Genomic DNA, 20,319 nt, shown 5'->3' on the forward strand with positions numbered 1-20,319 from the left:
ACCCCTGCCTCCCCCTACACACACACACACACACACACACACACACACACACACCCAGTGGGGGCTTGGCTGTTGCTCAGCCTCCACTGTGACTGGTGGAGTGTGACTGGACGGCCCCCAGACACACGTTTCCCTTCACACCCACAGTGCTTGCACCAGGCTGTGCCCGACTTTCAGACCACGCCCCAGATGGCGAGGTGTGTCTGTGCTCTGTTCCTTCCTCTAGTCCACACAGTGCCTGGGGCGGGCCAGGGACACAGCAGGTGCTCAGTCAAAGCTGGGGACTTGCGTAGATTTGCTGGGGTTTGACATGACCCCAGCCATACCTGATCCCATCCTGCTTGGGCCACGTGGCTGTGCAGACACGTGGAGAGTACTGGGAAGCCCCCCTTCAACCAGTGCCCTCACTCCCTGTGGTGCGTACCACAAGCTCCACAGCCGCTTTCCAGGGCTCCACAGTCTCTTAGTTCTCAGAGGCCCACTGTTAAGATACAGGCACCTGGTCCTCACCCGACATAGCCGGCGAGAAGAGGCCAGTGCACTGGGGAAGACCTGGGAGGACAGGACATCCCAGGGCAGTAGGGTTATAAAGCAAGAAGAGCTTGGATAGTGGGCAGGCAGGCAGGACTCCAGGACGACCCCTCCTCCCAGCTGTCTGCAAGGGTCCCTCCCCCTCCCCCGCATGCTGCTCTCTGCACTGTACCATGGGCAGCCAGCTCCCTCTTGGTTCAGATGGAGAGTCGGCAGGGCCTGCCTGCCTCCTTCTAAGCTGCGGGCTTTGGGAGACTCAACCACACGCCCACGGCCTCATGGGGAGTACAAAGTGGAGTCCAAATCTAATGCGACTGCCATGGTCCCTGGAGCCCGAGTGCTCACTTCACGTTCCCACAGCTCCCACTTCCTGGAGGGTAGCACGGGGCTCCCTCTGGGAGTGAGCGCCAGTGGTTCAGGGGCGCACAGGAGGCCCCAGGCGCCTTCCCTGGCATCGCAGCATCAACACCGCTGAGCCCGTCTGGGTCGGGCCTTCTCCTGGCCTCACCCAGGAGGCCCGACCAGCCGGGCACTTGCAGTTGTCCCTCCCATTCCTGCCCTTCCACTGCGCCCACGAAACCACGCCCAGCTCCCTCCCTCTGTTCTGATCAGGATCTGGTCCTCTGCTACAGTGTGGCCAGTGGACAAAAAGGAACGACCTCAAGACAAGGCCCACAGTGCCCCGGGGCCTCTTGCCTCCCCGGCCTGGCAGCCCGGACCCTGGGGAAGGCGCCTGTGACAAGGCGGAGTACACGGCCTCGACAGCCACAGGCGCCACGCCATCTCCTGCTTGGCGCTTTTTGCTACAGCACAGCTTCCAAATCCACTGAGACACGGGCAGCGGCACGGGGGAACCTGCTTTGAGCGGCAGGCAGGGTGACCCGCTGCAGGTCTTAGGACAGCGGCTGAAATGTTATGATCAAGTCGGAAACATGAGTGGCACTCGGCGCATACAGTGCCACCACTGTGGGGAGCGCACGCTCACATCCTTAGAGTTCATTCAGACAGACCTGGACCCCGTGAAAGGTAAAGATTGACTACCCTACTGAGAAGTCAGAGCTGACGGAGCACGGTGCGGGAGGTGTCCGAGGGGTGCGGAGATACAGCAGGAGGTGTGTTTCAAACAAATTCCCCAGGGGTGGGGGAAACGGGTTTACAGGTGAAACATTTCACATGGAATGCAAATCTATATTTAAACCTCGTTTCTTTGGCTTTGTTCTGCTTTTCTTAGTAAATTACTCCTAATTTTAATTTTGCCTCAATTGCCTGGCAGTTGACAGGCATTTATTTGCACAATACACGATATTGACTGCCTCCTGCTCTGGGCCTCTTGCGATTGGCTTGCTCTGCTGGGCTCCGAAGTGGGATAGCCGGATAGCCTAGCCGACACTCACAAAAGCCAAGCTGGCCCCTGGGGGCTGGAGCCCTGCCTGGAGGACGCGGTCAGCTGGTTAGCTCCCCAGCCCGTTCCTGTTCTGAGCCACTTGTGGGGAAGAGACGCCCCGTCTCACCCCCAGGGAGCACTCGCCTTTGTAGAGAAGGAGCCTACCTCCTCACTGGCAGGCCGACTCCATCTACAAAGAAAATGCTAATTTCCTGGCAGAATTTAGCACAGTACAAAGAGCCAATCTCCTCTAGGCTGATTGTGCTGGCGGAGGGTGGGAAACCAAGGGCTGAGGCCCTTGAATTTCCATTTTGATTGTTTCCTGCCTGCTACCAAAGGCCCTGATGGAAGTCTGGGCTGCAGCAGGGACCGGGGAGGGGAGGGGGCCTCCAGCACGAGAGATCTGCACGAGACCTCAGAGGTCAGCTTTGACCTTCTGTTTCTACAGGGCAGGACCTGGAGCCGGAGAGGATTCCAGGGTCTCTGGCTCCTGGTGCCGAGCGGGGCCGAAGCTGGGCTTCTGCCCACACTCAGGCCCAGGGAAGGGCGAGTGTCCCGGCACGGCGCTCCTGGAAGGCACTGGGCAATGCCTTCTTATCCCTCGGGAGGTTCCTGTGCTGTTCAGAAAGGAGGCCAGGAAGTGGCCGGCGGGCCCCGTGATACTGGAAAACAGTGTATTCGAGTCCTGCCCACCGTCCCGCCTACAGGCGGCAGTGCCTGGTCCTGTGCAGATGGACCTGCCACTCGCACTCACTCCTTCACCATGGACTCCCCTGGTACTCGCCGAAGTCACCGTCACAAGAGAAGTGGAGAAGAATCTCCCGGAGGACAGCGGCGCCAACCGCACAGTCAGCAGCACTGGCAGTGGCTCCTCCAACACCTGCCAGTCCAGGGCCATACCCAGGGAGGCCGTGACACAACAGTCCTGGGCTGGGGTCCTGCCCACCTGCACGTCTCTCTTCTGTAGGGCCCAGTCCTGCTCCGAGGGCATCCCCAGCTCTCTCTCTGCCCAGGCACTACAGGCGCCTCTCAGTCACCAGCCTCGGGCCTCCCTCCATCCTCCTTGCCTCCGGAGCCCCCATCCTCAGGGCCCCCATGGGAACAGTGTCTGGCACAACTTCCTGGCGGCTCTCTGGGCCTTTAGCACTGCTCTCCCTGTCTGTCCCACTCCCTCTGGGTCCACAGTTTTGTGTGTGATTCCCGCTTCCCTCAGGCCCCACGCGACCACTTGTGATTTTCAGTATCACCCAGGTCCCTCTGTCCCTTGACTCCTAACACCCACCCCTCTTCCCCACCGGCTCTCACGCTGCCGCCGCTGTCTCCGATGATGCCGCCAACCTCAAGGACGTCTCCTGTGACTCCCAGACTTCCCTGTCCATCCCCAGCTCACAGCCACCTGGACTGACCCGGCCCAGACCACAGCACTGCCTTTGCCTGCAGCCCCCCCACCCCGCACCCCAACCTGGCCTCAGGAACTTGCCTGTGCCTTCAGCACCGCCCTGGCCCCTTCCATCTGCAGTGCCCTGAGGGAACGCAACATTGGCCCTGGCCCCAGCCCCTGCCCTGCCCCTACTCCTCCAGGCCTCGGGGAGCCTCTGTCATGCAGACTGGCCAGCAGGGCTCCCCTGGGCTCTGCCCCCTCCTGGGCAGCTCTCCCCTCTGCTGTCCTCATCCTCAGGGCACTCCCCTGAGAACAAACACTGCCCAGAATGAGACGTCAGGCAGAGTGGGTGATCCGTCCTTTCGACGCCATCTTGGAGCAATGTTAGGCAGCCAAAGCAAAGACTGTGTATCTCAGAGGACGGGCCTTGGTTTGAGATTCCAGACCCAGACTTGGTGAAAATACATATAATCTTGTAGATGCTATGTCTGGCTGCGAACGATTTCTCTGGAAATGATACCTCCAAGGGCTAGAGCTGGACGCCCCGAGGACATGAGCCAATTTCGCATGTAGCACAGACGCCTCCTCCACGCCCCGCCCCCCAAGGCCACTGGAATGATCCTGTTGGTGCCGGCGCCCACCCCCCAGAGCGGGGCCGCCAGCAGGCTGAAGCCCAGAGGCCTTGGCTTTGAGCTGGGCTCATTGACCGCAGGCTCCTCCCGCGTGAGCCCAGGACAAGTTCACGCTGCGCACGCCTCGCAGGGCATCTCTAATGTCTAGGCATTGTACTTGACCCCATCTTCCCTCTGCTGTCCCTTGGCCCTGCACCCCAGTGCTTCTCAGGGTACGGCAGGCACAGGAATGGGCACGCGCTTCAGGGAACACCCGTGGCCGCCCGGCTCTTACCTGCCACTGGATCAGAACTGAGGAAGTGGTGTGCGGCGTCACAGAGACGGACCCTGGAGGCTCTCCTGGCACTGAAACGCACAAGAAGAAAGCAGGGAAGAGAATGGCCCTCTCCCGGCCACTCTCCCTGGCCGTCCCCCACCCCCAACCCGGGGGGCGGGGAGAGCTTGCTCCCAGCCCTGCCTGTTCCCGTCCGTGGGGCCTCCTCCCTGGCCTCTCAGAGCTTCCACAGCCCCCTTTGGACCTGTGCCCAGGGTGATAGAGACCCATTCCTAACCAGGGTAGTACCCAGGTACCATCCCTGACTTGATATAGGGCGGCCAGAAGTGCCCATGGCTCCCTGGTGGACTTTAGGAAGCCTGGTGCGCCCGGACAGCCCTGCCCAGAGACCCTTCCTGTGGCCCCAGATCTGGGTGTGGGGAGTGACGTCATTTTGGAAGTACTCAGTTGCCTGAACAGGACAGACTGATGGATCCAGGCCACATGCTCTTGGTTGATGCGCCTGACTGTGACCATCGCTGGTGGAAGGGCAAGGTGAAAGGTGTGGACGGCTGTGGTCGGGGAGCTGTCGTGGTTCTCGAGTGTCTGCAGGGACAAGGTTGGCTTGACCTCTGCCTGTGGAAAATCCCACTGCGCATCCCACACGTCCAGGAAGCCTGGCCTCTCTGTCCCCTCTGAATCCATGGGGTCCTCCCTGATTCACTGACTCCACCTCCTTCTGTCTCCTTGGTGCCAGACCCCAACGTGTATCACTGTTCGATAAATACGGACTCAGTGGACCCAACGCATGCTGTGCGCACGCCCACACCTCTCACACCTCAGTCCCTGGGCCACCATCTGTCGTTTCCCCCTGGACCCACCAGAGCTCCCCTTCCTTGGGTCCCCAGCCTTGGCTGTACCGGCACAGCCACATCTCCAGCCCCATGAGTTCTGCCCCGGAGAGATGGACAGATGGCCCCTGGACCTGGGGACCTCTTGCCGCTCTGTCCTAACAGTGGGCTACTCTCACAGGGTTCGTGACACGGCCTGGTCACACGGGACTCAATTACAGAGCCTCCTCAAGAGCTTCATGTAGTGAGTCTGCAGGGGACGGGCCCTCATCCAGTGTGCATCCCCAGCCCCGGCCAGTGTGTGCCCATCCGTCTTGGGCTGGGAGTGGGAGACGAGGCGAGCTCACTGCACAGAGACGCTGCACTTCTGAGGAGGAAGATGACAAGACAGGTGCATCAAAGGCGCTGATCTGGATATCAAAGGATCAGCAGAGGCCCTCCAGCCTCAAGAGGCCCTGGCGCATCTCTTGGAAACCAGCCCCTGGAAGCAGCCGCCCCATCAGAGGCAGCTCTATCTCAGTCACACAGACACCAGGACGACACAGTCCGCCTGTCGTGCGTCTTTCTTCTTAGATGAAGAATTAGTGGTCGCTGTGAATATCACCTCGGCTGTTAAAGGTGCGATCAGAGTGGAGGCGTTCATACATCTGGGCTTTGTGCCCCAGTTCCAAGGTACCCTTTCGCTTGTGGTTTCCCGCGAACTGGCCCCGGCATGGGGGCGGGTGGACTGATGGGAAAGGCTTTCCCTCGTGAGCTCCCTGCTGAACACTGGACGCTGGACACAGGCAGGTGCTGGCTGGCTTCTCTCCTCCCCGGCTCCCCCTGGCTCTGATAAGCTCCCAAGATTGGTGCGCGGGGAACAGTCTGGGATCCGGCATGAACCTCAAGGCAACCGTCACACCTCGAGGGGCAGGCCCGGCAGTGTCTGCCCCAGGGGGAGCTCCGGGACCTCACAATGTCCTCTCCACCCCGTGCTGGTCCCTAAGGTCACGGGAGGCCTCGCATTGGAGAAACTAAACTTCCAAAAGTTATAAAAAGAACAGAGGTGAAGACGGGGGTCATGGGGTGAGCTGGCCGGACACTGGTGGACTGGAAAATGGTTCCACTGGCGCGTTAAATGGAAAAGGCGGCGCTTGGGAAGCGTTAGGGGATTGGCATAAGGCACTGCTGGGTGGACTAAGTGCTCGGTTTCCCGTCCGGGATCTGCCCTGCAGCGTCTGTGTGCAACACCCGCCCTGCTCCCTCCCACTGCCGGCTGTGTCCGAGGCAGCGGCCTCACGGTGGGCCTGGCAGGGCCCGGCGCACCCAGTGACCATCGGTCTGCAGACCCAGTCTCTTCAAAGTGGGGCAGAGGGGCTGGAAACTACCCGGAGCTCCGAGAGGGTCTCGCTGCCCATCGCTTGTGCCAATGTCAGAGGCAGCAGCTCGAGAGTGAAAAACCGAGGGAACCTCTTAAAACACAGCCACCCCGCCGATATCCATTTTTAATGGCCCTATCAATTATTCAATTTCCGGGATGCGAATGGATGGTAGGGGCCCTGGAAGCCAATCAAAGAAACTTCCATTCCATTTGGAAGCCCCCGAAGCCCTGACCTGTGGCCTGGGACGTGCAGGAGCACGCTGGCCAGCCTTCTAATGGAATGTGCTGTTCACCGCCAGGCCCCGGGGACCCTGGCTCAGGAGACACGTGGGGCTGTCTCTAGGAGTCAGCGCCTCGGCTTTCAGAAGCAGCAACTTGCTCACCGTCCTGCAGCGTGGTCACCGCCTCTGTCTCTGCGCTGAAGTCGCTGTCCCCGATGTCGTTGGTGGCTTTCAGGCGCAGCTTGTAGGAGGTGAAAGGTCTCAGCCTGTAATAGGGAGAGACTTGTGACTGCGGGACCTGCACCCTGCCCTGCCCACAGGCTGCTGTGTAAGCAGAGAGGAGGCCGTTCTGTAGGGGTGGGAAGGGGGCCCCTCCCTGGCTGCAGGGAGCACGCACTTTAGGGGCCTTGAATCTTCCTGGGGACAACTGGGCATGGCATCGCCCAGGGAGGGGCGCTGCACACGGGCCAGGTAAGTACTTGACCACTGGTCGACGCCAAAGCCTCATCCCCTGCCACCAAGCCTCCTCTCCTCACTCCCAACCCACACTGAGTTCTCCGTCCAAGCTGCAAACTAACGGTTTTCAAAACGAGCACGGTGGAACCTGAGTGCCAAGCCCATGCCGTCTTCATCCGCCAACAGCAGCCCCACCTCCATCTGCTCTACATACACAGGCGGTGGACAGCTTGTTAGGAAACTGACAACCATTTTTGTAAGCCATGATCAGAACAACTTCCCCCTCCCTGCTCTCTCATCTTCTGGTTCCCTCCCCAAACACCCACAAAAAGTGGGGCCGGGCCAGGACAAAGCCAGGAGCCAGGAACACCACCCAGGTCTCCCACCATGAGTGGCGGGGACCCAAGTCCTTCAGCCATCGTCTGCTGCCTCCCAGGGTGTACACCAGTAGGAAGCTGGGTCAGAGACCGAGCAGGGACTTGAACCTGGGCACCCTGATACGGGATGCAGGGACCCCAAGTCGTAACTTGACTGCTGGAAGGAAAGCTGCACCAAGAATGAGCTTTGCACGGGTTTCTGGGAGACAGCTTCTGCTACATTCACACCAACAACTTGCAGACCTTCCTAGTCGCTTAGAAATCACCGCCTCTGGGCTTGGTGGGAACCACCTGCCTTTCCTCCTGCCATCTCCCTGCCCCGTCCGGCGCAGCTGCCCACATTTGCTTGGCCACCTCCTTGCTGTGTGGGAGGCAGTGCAGAGCTGTCTGGAATGGTCTTGCTTCTCACTCCCAGGTCACCTTGGCCAGTGCCCGCCGGCTCCCTGCAGGATCAGCTGGAACAGCTACGGCGATGCCTGTCTCCGGCCTAATGTCCCGACACTGTGCTCATTTCCTTGGTCATCCGTATCACAAGTGTAAGGCAAGACTTTCCAGGATGCCACATCCATGAGACAGGAACCACGGGCGTCCCGTGACTGCTGCATCCCCAGCACCGAGCTCGGCGCCTGGCTCTGGGAAGTGCTCCGTATATGGTTGGGGGAATGAAGATGCAGGGGCAACACTGCCTGTGTCCTGGGTTTCTCAGAGGGTGGGACAAGGGGTCACATGTAGCTCTCGGCTCTGGCCCACCTTGGTGTCCCAGCGATGGCCCTGGTCCTGGCGTTTAGCAGCGCACAGTTTAGTGCCTCTCTGTTTGCTAAAGGTTTGGGGAGGCGTGGCCCCTGCACGTCCCCCTGCAGACTTTTCTGTACTGCCCTGCCTGGTCTGGAGCCCCAGGCACACAGCCGCGTGCAGCCATGTGCAGGCAGTGTCTGGCTGGCTCGTGAGTCAGACCCGCACTTTGGTGGGCTCGCTGGATTCGCCAAGGCCTGGTTCTCTGAGTCTGGGAATCGTAGCCACATGGAGATGTCTGACCACACAGCCACCCTCCCGGTGGGAGGCCCTGCCAGTGCCCCGCACAGCAAACCTCCCGGTAGGAGGCCCTGCCAGTGCCCCGCACAGCGAACCTCCCGGTGGGAGGCCCCCTGCCAGTGCCCACCCAGCAGCGCAGGCACCAAGGGGAGGATGCCGGTGATGGTGCCACAGCCCCCTCTTGCTGGCCTCATCCTGCACTTGCTCGCCCAGCCTCGCCCTCATCTTTGCATAGCTGCTCTGAGGCCACAGACCCACGGCTGGCCCTCTGCTCTGTCCCACTGCTCTCCTACGCCAGAGCAGGACTTCCGTGACGACGGGATCCGTGAGCCAAGGATCCTGGCACACACTCGGCTTCATCCCTGATTCCCCAACTTCTGCTCTCTGCACTCTTTCAGGTCAGCACGAGCCCCTGCTCTGTGGCTGTTCACAGAGCTGCAATCCCGGCTCCGGCGGCGCTGACCCAGGTTCGCGCTGTCCGCAGGGTTGCGATTCCGGCTCCGGCGGCGCTGACCCGGGTCCCCGGCTATCCGCAGGGCTGCGATCCGGGCTCCGGCGGCGCTGACCTGGGTCCCCGGCTGTCCACAGAGCTGCGATCCCGGCTCCGTGGGCGCTGACCCGGGTCCCCGGCTGTCCGCAGGGCTGCGATCCAGGCTCCAGTGGCGCTGACCCGGGTCCCCGGCTGTCCGCAGGGCTGCGATCCCGGCTCCGGCGGCGCTGACCCGGGTCCCCGGCTGTCCGCAGGGCTGCGATCCCGGCTCTGGCGGCGCCGACCCGGGTCCCCGGCTGTCCACAGGGCTGCGATCCCGGCTCTGGCGGCGCCGACCCGGGTCCCCGGCTGTCCGCAGGGCTGCGATCCCGGCTCCGTGGGTGCCGACCCGGGTCCCCGGCTGTCCGCAGGGCTGTGATCCCGGCTCCGGCGGCACTGACCCAGGTTCGCGCTGTCCGCAGGGTTGCGATCCCGGCTCCAGCGGCGCTGACCCGGGTCCCCGGTTGTCCGCAGGGCTGCGATCCCGGCTCCGTGGGCGCTGACCCGGGTCCCCGGCTGTCCACAGGGCTGCGATCCCGGCTCCGTGGGTGCTGACTCGGGTCCCCGGTTGTCCGCAGGGCTGCGATCCCGGCTCCGTGGGCGCCGACCCGGGTCCCCGGTTGTCCGCAGGGCTGCGATCCCGGCTCCGTGGGTGCCGACCCGGGTCCCCGGCTGTCCGCAGGGCTGCGATCCCAGCCCAGGCAGCGCTGACCCAGGTCCCCGGCTGTCCACAGGGCTGCGATCCTGGCTCCGGTAGCGCTGACCCAGGTGGCCACTTCACTTCTCTGGAGCTCACTTCCCTCATCTACGGAGGTGGCGACCCCAGCACCTGTGTTCCCCAGCTCTGGTAAAGACTGCATCAGTGCCCCCCCCCCCCCCGCCCCGTGGAGTTTACTGGGCCTGACACACAGCAGGCAGCTCAGAAGGGTGACCTCCTCCTGAAGGCTGTCCCTGCCTCTGGCCCGTGGGCTCTGCACTCCCAGGAGGTCCATCTGTGCCTCCAGCCACTTCCTGCAGCATCCCAGTGCCTTGCAGAGGCCACCTGTGCAGTCAGACAGCGTGCAGACCTAGGGACACTTCTGAGACAACTCCGGAGACCTAGACTCTCACTTCTAAGCATCCCAAACCCAGCAGATGAAGGCTGGGTAACATGGGAGGACTCGCACTCCAAACCTGCTGTCAGAACTCCTGCTGTCCCAAAGCAGCCTACAGGGATATTTAGAAGGCAAATTTGCCTAGGACTGCCTCGGGCTATGAATCGCAGCAAAGACTTTACTTCCATAGCAGGTATGGGGGTGTGGTTTGGGGGTGGGTGCCACCTTGCACTTCAGTCTCCCCTCCTCTATCCCCAGCAACTCAATGCAGATCTCACCTAGAGACGCTGGGTGCTCCTGTACTCACTCACTCCCGGTTATCATAAAAATCACCCGAGTCTTGGACATTCTGAAAGCTATCAACTGCAGCCTTTATTTATCTTGAAGGCACTGAAGACATTTCTTAAAAATTTGTTATTTCCGTCAGAGAGAAAAAAAGAATACTGAGCCCAGGTGTAATACCCTTGTCCAAATTCACCTGACTTTTAAGTGGTAGTATTTCTAAAGATTGCATGGAAGAGGAAAGGCGACGCAACCCCACGATGCTGGGGCCAGAGTGCTGCTCTCACGAAATGTTTTTGCACCCAAATCTTCCTGGCCCTCGTATTTCTTGTCGGTTCCATCACACCTGTCACAGCAGAAGGGCTCAGAGGAAGGGCAGAGCCCAGAGCCCTGTCCCAAGCTCAGGTGGCCTCCAAAATGCCCACATGGGCCCTGTGTGAGAAGCCCTTCTCCCCTCCCGGCTGCCCGCCTCACGCATCAGCATCGTCCACCAGCCAGGAACTGACTGAGCCTTTACAGCTCTCGTCCCGGGGGCCTGGACCATTATCCCCGGGTGGGGCCATGGTCCATACCTGGGTCTGGATGTGGAAACCCTCTATGGTTTCTGGCCATTCGCAGACTTCAGACGACCAGCAAAAGTGAAATGCAGTTGTCAAGATTATTAAGCAGGATGGGAGACTGTGCCACGGCAGGGTACAAGCTGTGGCTTTCCTGGAGTCCTGCCTGTAACATGTTTTCTACTGACAGGCAGGGAGACTCTCTGGTGACAGGTGAGGGGAGCGTTCGTTCTTCCTGGTTCTTGCCCATTAGAAACTGACAACAATCTCTCCTCCACCAAATTGAACTGTCTGTCCTGACACATGGACCGCTCCTTCCCAACCAGGAGTCCCAAGCACGCCATCAGCCTGCCTGGCTTCGGTTTCAGGAAAGGGGGTTTCTGTTTTCATTCCTTCAGAGAGTTAGCTAAAGAGGTGAAGTCATTTACGCCATGAGCACATGCAGTCCAACGCCTGGCCACGCTCCCCTGACCCCCGGCCATGCCAGGTTTCTGGGTGGACCTGCCCGAGGAGTGCCTGCCTCCGGAGGGCCGAGCGCTGTGCCTGGTAGTCCACTGCTGTCATGCAAAGGGGTGAGACGCTGGCAGCAGCCCGATGGGGACGCTTTGACAGCCGGGACGGCCCAGTTTGCTGGCAGTCAGTCCCAGGGCCAGACTTGGACTTGGGGTTGCAAGGAAGAGGAGGATCATTTGCCCAGCCCTGCCCTTCTCAGATGAGAGGACCAAGGCTGAGCAAGCGTCCAGGGGCGGGCGTCACCAAGGCCATGTGGCCAGCAAGGCCAGGCTGACTGCGGAAGCTGGTGTTCAGATTCTAACGTCCTGGGCGTTCACGACATCACAGACCCCGCGAATGAGCTGCAGGAGATAGTTCACATCATACAGCGGTGAGCGCAGGCCTGTGGGACGTCACAGCCACAGGGCATCTTCTGGATCTTTATCTCTTCCACTTACAGCTGAGACACGGCGTATCTGTTACTGGACACGCCTCTGCCTCAACGCCCTCACCTATGAAGTGGGAGTGACGGAAGTTCTGGTCTGTGTCCCACAGGTTGTGCGGCCTCTCACGCAGGAACTACGGGAGGGGCTCTGCACACGACAGGCTGCTCCACAGCAGCTCCAAGGCGGCTTCGCTTTCTGAGGTTGCAGTGGCCCACGGTCAACCACAGAAAATAGTAAATGGAAAAACCCAGGGAAAATGCATAAGTTCTGAGTGACTCTCATGACTCTATTTTACCATTAGCGATCGTTAGCCTATTATGCCTAATTCATTAGCTAAACTTTATCTTAGATACATATCTACAGGAAAAAACGTAGTATGTAGATACTTTAAAAAGTTCATGGAAAATGGAAACAAAAGAAAAGGTTATTTTTGCGCAAAACTTATAAAAGTGCTGCATGCAAAGGGTCTTCAAAAACTTCATGGAGAATGTGATTATGAAGATACAGGGACTTCAACACTTTTCTACACCAAAACACACTTATATTTCAGTCTACCTGCCGTTTCAGGAGCGCTCCCGCGCTTGTGGGATGATTCCCCGTGGGTGAGCGGGTAGCTGTCTAACAACGGGGCGGTGATGGTGAGGACGGTGAGGATGGTACTGAAGGCCTGGCCAGCAGCTCTGATGCCCTGGAAGCTACTTGATTAAGTCACTTTGGAAAACAGCTCTGAGATGAACGCCCCATGTTTTCCCAGCCAGCCCTGGAGCAGTGTCCCCTCCAAGTGGGAGGCCCGCGGGGCTCTGGTCCTGCTGGAGGGGGTTCCTGTGCTGGATGGCACAGCCTGGACACTCTGGCAGAGTGGACACGGGTCAATGGGGTGACAGTGACAAGGTGGATTATCTGGGGTCGCAGGCATCTGTGGCTCTGAGCCAAGGGGCTGCCTTCCCGCTGGGCCTGCAACCAACTCCGGAGGGGGCCTGAGCGTGGGGGCTGGGGCCGAGCTCTCGGAGGACCTGGGTGCCGCCCGGGGATGCTCACGGGCTCTGGTCAGGGTTATGGTTGGCACGGCCACACTTCTTGGGGCACAGTGTCTGGTAACAGTGATGATATTGGCACAGCCCTGGTGCCCTTGGGGTCTGACAGCTCCTGTCTTCAGCCACACAACTCCAAGCATAGCCAGGAGATGCCCGAGCCAGTGGTCCTGGCTTCACAGCCTTGCCTCCCATGATGCGCCTGCTGACCATCCCTCACCCTGTGCATCAACCTGCACCCCCATCCATCACACACTGGGCCTCAAACTTGGAGCACAGTTGCTCTTCTCTCTCAACTCTGCCGTGGTCACCAAACAAGAGAGGTGACAAGCCACACCACCACCTGATTTCAGAGCCTCCTCTGTGCCCCGGAGCAGGGAGTGAGGTATGCGAAGTCTAGGATCATGACTGCCCCAGGGGCTGTCCCTCATCCAGCTCCCATCCAGCTGTGCAGAGCTGGGCTTGGCACACCGCAGGCTCTGCTCACACTCCCTGCCTGTGTGCTGGGGCTACAGGCACACCACCCGCTCTCCCGACCCTCAGTGCCACCACGGAATAGGAATCGTACCATCCTCCCCCCGGGTTGTGTGGGGCTCAGCTGGAAACCAGGGTCTTGGCCCCCACCTCCTGCAGGGTGGGCTTCAGGATCCCGAGACAGAGGAGCCCTTCCCCACACCCTGAGAGTGAGTCTCCGACAAATGACCAGGACCAGGGGAGGTGAGGAAGACAGGGTCCAGGGCAACCCCCATGAGGCCTGCAAAGCTGAGAGACCAGGAGAGCGTCAGTGGGGCTGCTGTGGGAGTGGGAGCACACTCAGCCTCTCTCCACCTTGATCCTCTGTTGTCAAGAGACGGGTGTGTGTGTGTGTGTGTGTGTGTAAGTTGTCCTGACAGTTGAGTAAGCTCACGTGTGTGGACTGCTGGCCGAACAGGTGCACCACTCTCTCTACCACTGTACCAGTGGTCACCGGTGAAGGTCACACCTGAGGCGTGCTCTGACTCCTTGCTGTTTTCAGACGGTAACCAAAGAGGCCTCCCTTCTGTCCACCCACCAGCATCACCTGTTTGCAGGGGCCAGGACCATCTGTCCCCATTCATCTTTGCCTCACCAATTCCTGGGGCCAGGAGCTGTGCAAGATGGGCCCCCAGAAGTGGCTCCAGGACCTAGAGATTCTGGGGTCCCTGGCATGGGGAGCGCAGGGTGTTCTCAGGTGTGTGTCCTTGAGCCAGACACACACTCCACTCTGGGGGCTGCAGGAGGCAGGGGCGAGGGCCCTTCAGAGTAGGATCGAGTGCCCAGGACGGGTCCTGGTCCCCCCAGTACCTTTCAACTGCACAGGCTGTGGCTTCATGGCTGATGGACGAGGAGTAAGTCTGCCACTCTCCCCTGGGCAGCTCTCGCACCTGCACCGTGAAGTACCGGATGGGGGAGGCTCCATCGCTGCCTGGGACCCACTGGAGCCGGAGGCTGCGCGCGGTCACTTCTGCCTGGGGCACGAGGAGCTCCCTGGGGGGCGCTGGCCGCTCTGTAACCAGAAGAGAACATGACAGGGCATGTGAGAGGCAGCTGTCCCTGGAGAGGGACCCTGGAAATGATGCTGCTGTTTCCTCCCGAGTGCCGCCAAGGGCAGCCTGCAAAGGCTGAGCACCACTGTCTACTGCTGGATGCATGGACTAGGCCCTGCTGTTCACTGCTAACTGCAGGGGTGAGACTGACCAGGGGCGGATCTTTCCTGTGTTCCACAGACGGCAGGCTCTCTCACAGCTGGTTTTGGGTGTGCCCTGTTGGCTCCAGGAGCAGAGAGAGAGGTGAGGCCACATACAAATCCCCTGACCACCACCACCAGGGGCAGGTGTCTGAGTGACAGCTGGGATGGCAGGGCCTGGGGACTCCTCCCAGTACCTCCAGGTTCCCCTGGACTCTCTTTCTGATTTTTGCCTAAGCCCATCTGTGACACTTCCCATGCCACCACCTCAGGGCGCAAACCACCAAAGGCGTCCACTCCGTGCTTTTGTGGGGGGTGAGCGCAGGTGTGGGGCACGGCCCCTGGGGTGGTCTCTGGCCTCCGTCTCTGCAGTGAGGGGGTTGGGATGCAGGACGTGTGGAGTGGGCAGACGTGGTGTGCCTGGGCTGTTTCCTCGCACCCCATCGATTTCAATAGAGAAGCCGCATGGAGGGAGGGGTAATTGTTTAATTGTTTATCATGAGGACTATTGATTCTGATTAAAATGTGTGGGCTGGAATAAAGCAGCAGTCTGCGGGCCCTTCGAGGAGCGCTTCGATCTGCCTCCGTCAGCAGTTCCTGCCCTTGGCCGCACACTCTGGCAGCACAGTATCTCCCGGGCCTGGTGCCCCCGCCCCTGCTCCCAAGGCCTCGCTCCTGGGCTCCCTGTTCCGCAGCCATGGGGGTGAGGGCCTGGTGGGAAACCTCCTAAACTCTGGGCCTGAGAAGCAGGGGACTCAGGAGGTGGGAGTGAAGAGTGAATGTTGCTAACGTTCCCTGAAATGTTGGACAGCATGGGCGGCTGGTACCCGCTGCTCTGAGGTGGGCAGCAGCATCACCAGCCTCGGGACACGGAGGCTGGCCAGCTAGGATGAGCTGCCGGTCAGAGTGACCAGAGTCACAAAGGGCTGCAGGCTGAGGCCTTGCCTTGAATGCAGTGGAGCCACTGGACGAGCAGAGGCTACGGACGGTGAAGCCAGCCCTCCCCACTGTTGCCATGGGTGAAGCACGTGTGCCCCAGGAAGGAGCTGACTGTGTGCGCTGTTCCCAGTTCTACCCCGGGGAAGTCAGACTGCTGGCATGAAGTGAGCTAGGTGCGAGAAGTGGCCCCATGGAGGTCAGCAGCACTGCCGAGGGCTTCCCAGGAGGCCTTGGGGGAAGCCGATTACGTAGGTGAACCGGGAGCAGCCGGCACAGCAACAGCAGGTGCCACTCCCTGGAGCCCAGCAGACCCGGTCAGCTCCCAGGCCTGAAGAAACAAAGGCCTGAATGGCAGAGGGGCTCGGGGACAGGGTGGGCACTTGCAGAGGGGGCCAGGCCGGGCCAAGGTCTTAGGAAGCCAGTGAGCAGACTGGGCTAACCCAGGAACCAAGGCAGCATAGCACACGAACAGGGCTGCTCCAGGGCAGGCATGGCTGGCGTGGCTGGCGTGGCTGGTGTGAGTCGTGTCGGCTGGGGGCTCCCCGGGCAGGAGGCCCGATTCGCTGAGGCCATGCTAGCACAGGTTCGCACTGAAGACAGACGCTGGCTGCTTTTTGGCACAGTTTCCTTGTTAGCACTGCTTGCTCTGCTCTCTGGGCTGTTTCGGTAAACATCATGTGAGCGTCAGGCAGGCCCAGCCATGCACAGCCGTAGCACAGAGCCTCACAGCTGGACAGCTGCGGCTTCAACCTGGCTGCTTCCATCACCCTGGGGACCGCAGGCTCCTCACTGACAAGGCCTCGGAGAAGTTCCCAGCGGGAGCAGCCTGGCAGAGCCTGACAACGCAGTGACAGTGCTCGGTCCGTGTCAGTCCCTTCCTCCTTCCTTTCTCGACTGAAGGTCAGGACTGTTTTGCAAGTGCTCTGAATTCAACTCATCATCCCCCGTCTGCTCCAGATCTTGGATCAAACAGTGCCAACGTGGCAGGAACACCAGCTCGTGGCCACCAAGCCCTGGCATTGTGCCAACTGCTTCCCAGGAGCTCTGGTGACAGGGTTGATGCTGGGCACTATGCCAGCTGCCCCAGGGCTACCAGGGCCGTACCACAGCACAGAGAGGGAAAGGGAGGGGTCCGAGGTCACAGAGCCTCAGAGAGCCTGGGACGTACAGCTGGAGCCGTGTGCTCCAAGCACGACGTATCAGCTTTGCCTGGGCAGCTCCCTGTGGCACGTATTTCCCCAAGAGCTTTGGCTCTGGCCATGACATCAGATCCTGGGGTTGGAGCCGCTGCTGCTGGGGGAGAGAGGGGCCCACGACACTGCCAGGAGGCTGCCGTGGCAGATTGTGGAGTGAGCGCCAAGACACAGGGAGGAGCCTGCCACAGACTTCCGTGGGGAGAATGGCCTTGGGTCTGCCGGAAGCAGATTCGCAGCTGAATGTCTGGGGCCAGTTAGCAAATCTGTCTCAGAGCTAACACGGTGCTCCCCGATGGCTGCAGAGACGGTGAGCCAAGTCCAAGGATGCGGCACTCCCAGCTGGGAGCCTGGATCAGAGCAGGTGTCACGAATGACAGAGACGGACAGCAACCACTTAGGAAATGCATGGGCAGGCCCTGCTCGTGGTGGGTATGGTCTGGAACACCAGCGACTGGGTGCCTGCCTGTGGGAGCTCACACCCACACGTGAAGGCCCTGCCACCTGGGGTCTCTCTGCACCCCATCTCTCACTGTCCACCTGGGACACACTCGCCCCAGAGAGTAGACAGCTGTGCTCAGCACACGCCCGAGGGCAACACTGCTTAGTAGGTGCTCGGTCCCTTCTGTTTGTCCGATGGGCACAGGCCTCCCAGCCAGACCAGACTGAAGCCGCCAGGCCTGCCCGGCACCACCACCACCCGCCCCCCGCCACGATGTACCTGCCGACGCCCTTACCTCTCTTCTCTGTGGTGATGACCGTGGCCTCCAGCGGCTCCCCCCAGCCCTGCCTCGTCTTGGCGGACAGCCTGAAGATGTACGCGGACTCGGGGGTCAACTCCGTGGCCGTGAACTGCCGCACCGTGGCGCCGACCTCCACGGTGGTGAAGGTGTGGGGGCTGCTGCTGGCCAGGCGGTAGGCGATCTGGTACCCTGCGGTGGGGAGGGAGCAGGGAGTGAGGCTGCTCAGTCATCCTCGCTGGCCATGGCGGGAAAGCCTCACCCCGCCCCCAGCAGCCCCCTACACCCGTAATTACTTCTGGATCGCAAACGCAAACAAGGCCATTTGTTTCTCCCTTGTGGAGGCAGCCGGCTGCACCGCGAGGCAGTGCACACCCCGTGATGGTGACGGATGGGCGGGGGCCCTGCCAGCCGATGGCCCCGGGGAAGCTTGTTTCCCTCTCATCCCTCACAGGAACAAGACCTGAAAACACCGTCCTTCCCGAGAGCGCCAGCACACAGAGAGGCTGCCACAGAGCCCGGCGCCCGCCGCATTCTGTCTTCCCCTGGCCGGGCCTTTGCTCTCATCAGGAAGACGGGCAGGAGTGGGGGGCGGGGGGTCATCAACGTCTGCCCACGCAGCGTGGCCTGCACAGCCCTCGTCACCCTCCTTCCTGGGCCCAGCATCCTGGCCCGTCCTCTGCTGCCCCTCCCTCCCGGCAGCCCCCGGCAGCCCTGAGCAAGGGGGCCTCCACTTGGGATGACCCTCCCCCTGTGCCTCCAGATCAGCCGGGGCGGGGTGGGGATGGCGCAGCTGCTTCCAAGTTCCTTGACTAGTAAGGGTTTGCGGCTGACCGGACGTTACTAATGAGCAAACCTCCCCAGCCTGGCTGCCCTAAGACCTTCCCGTGTGCTGCCGGGCTCAGCTTCCTAGGGGCTCACGGGCAACCTGCGGTCCAGAGGCTGAGTTCCTGGGATGAAGGAAGCCATAATGGAGAAGCTGCGGCATCCCAGAAAATGGACAGCCCAGCTGTTGGATGCCCGGGGCAGGTCAGGCTGGACTGCGGAACCCCGTTCTCTGCAGCTCTGCCTTCACAGGGGCAGCAACAGGCCCCGTCTCCAAGGCTCGCTGGTCTTGCCTGGGTCGCTGCCGCTCTGTGCGAGACACCGCTGTCCTTTTGTTCTTCCTCGGGTTCCACAGGGACCTCCCAGCTCCCGCCCGTGGCTGCTTCTCTGCCTGCGTAAAAGGCCTCTCCAGGCCTGTGCACACAGGTCAGAGAGAGTCCTAATGACAAGTCCCAGCCACCATGGTCCCCACCAGCGCCTCACTGTCCCCGCCACAGACTTGGCCTGTCCGGTCCATAACGGTGCCACCTCAGGCCCAGGTGCTTACAGGACCCTGAGCTCGGCTGCTGCTCGGCCTCTGATGAGCAGGCTCTTCTCTCCACTGAGGTGAGGGGGGAGGCCAAGCCTGCAGTTCGTGTGCAGCAGGGCCGCTAGGCACCTGTATCCTGCGAGCCCAGCAGAGCACACCCCACACAGGCAGGACCCCGCTGTGTCCTGCAGTGCCCACTGTGCCCCAAGCCTCCCGACACCCCACCAGGTGGCACTGGAAGAGACACCAAGGTTCAGAGATCCTGTGGCTTGCCCAAGGTGCTAACCAGTGGAGCCAGGCACCAGTCTTGCTCGTCCCATCACCAGCCACAGGATGAATCCCTTGGAACAGCCAGGTCATGAACTGGCACCCATAGGGGATGCCAGCATTGCAGGCAGTGGCTTTGTTATGCCACAATGCCAGCCTGCAAAAATATCTTAAAATGCATGCATAGATCCTTTTTTTATCATATGAGTTCTCCATGAACTAACATTAAAAAGAGGGATGGGGGTAGAGAACGGGGGCTCAAGCGAGCAAGCTCCCACCTGTGAGTTCACCCCCCCCCCACCAGATGCCAGCAGCAGCCAGGATTGGACTGGGCTGGAACTGGGAGCTGAAACTCAATCCAGGCCCCCACATGGATGGCAAGGACTCAATTATTAAAGCCACCCCACCGCCTCCAGGCTCTGCTGGAGTCAGGAGCTACAGCTGGGACTTGAACCCAGTTACTCTGGGATACAGGTGTTCTAACCAGGGTTTCAAGAGCAATGCCTACCCTGCACATACATTTTATAGGAAAACAACTATGCATGGATTTCAAATTCATTTTGCCTCAAAAACCCTCACTTTTTAATTGCATTTTCCATGAACTTTTAAGTGTTCCAGTATTCCCATGGCTCAAAAATCGCCATTTCACTCTGCATCGCAAATTCAGAGTGAGAAGCACTTCTCCCTCTGCTCGGACTCTCGGGCCTCCGGGCCTCCTTCCCTGAGCAAACAGCACTGCTGTGTTTGTGGGTGTCTTTCTCCCAGTAATCTGGGAACACAGACACGTCCTGGGGTATTTAGGAAGACAGCTTATCCTTCTGTGCATGCCGTCCAAACCCGGCCTTCTGTCGTGTGCTTGGCTTTTCTCGTTAACATCTCTGCAGTTGGCACTGGCTTTGTGGGATGTGTGTGTTCCCTGCCGACCCTCTGGGAGGTTACCGCCTGCTTGTTCTTTACCCTCAAAGTTGGAATCTGGGCAGAAGCATCCCTCTTCTGCTTCAGACGGCATCTGGTGACTCCCCGCCGAGAGTGACGGTGAGATCAGCAGAGCTCCCCGCTTCCTGCCCTGTGCCACGCTGCGTTGCTTGGTTATGGCATTGCGTTTACTCCCTAGTATTCACCCTTGTATTTTTAAATACGTGCATATCTCTACTATCTGATTTTTAAACTCTGAATTATATCTTTTCAGAGTCGCCCCCTGCTGTGAGTGGC

The 20,319-nt window shown here is 60.2% G+C and overlaps 1 protein-coding gene across 1 annotated transcript in view; it reads right to left on the reverse strand.

Moving 5' to 3' along the window:
- SDK1 (sidekick cell adhesion molecule 1) overlaps positions 1-20,319 on the reverse strand; it is a 983,380-nt gene that overhangs the window by 66,558 nt on the left and 896,503 nt on the right. Inside the window, exons 29-32 of the mRNA XM_062180134.1 lie at positions 17,484-17,678; positions 14,233-14,434; positions 6,776-6,879; positions 4,203-4,273 (exon numbers count right to left, since the gene is read on the reverse strand). Coding sequence (XP_062036118.1) covers positions 4,203-4,273; positions 6,776-6,879; positions 14,233-14,434; positions 17,484-17,678 — 572 coding nt within the window. The remainder of the gene's footprint in view (positions 1-4,202; positions 4,274-6,775; positions 6,880-14,232; positions 14,435-17,483; positions 17,679-20,319) is intronic.

Source organism: Lepus europaeus, chromosome 21 (assembly GCF_033115175.1).
Source record: "Lepus europaeus isolate LE1 chromosome 21, mLepTim1.pri, whole genome shotgun sequence".
In the NCBI taxonomy this organism is placed as follows: Eukaryota; Metazoa; Chordata; class Mammalia; order Lagomorpha; family Leporidae; genus Lepus; species Lepus europaeus.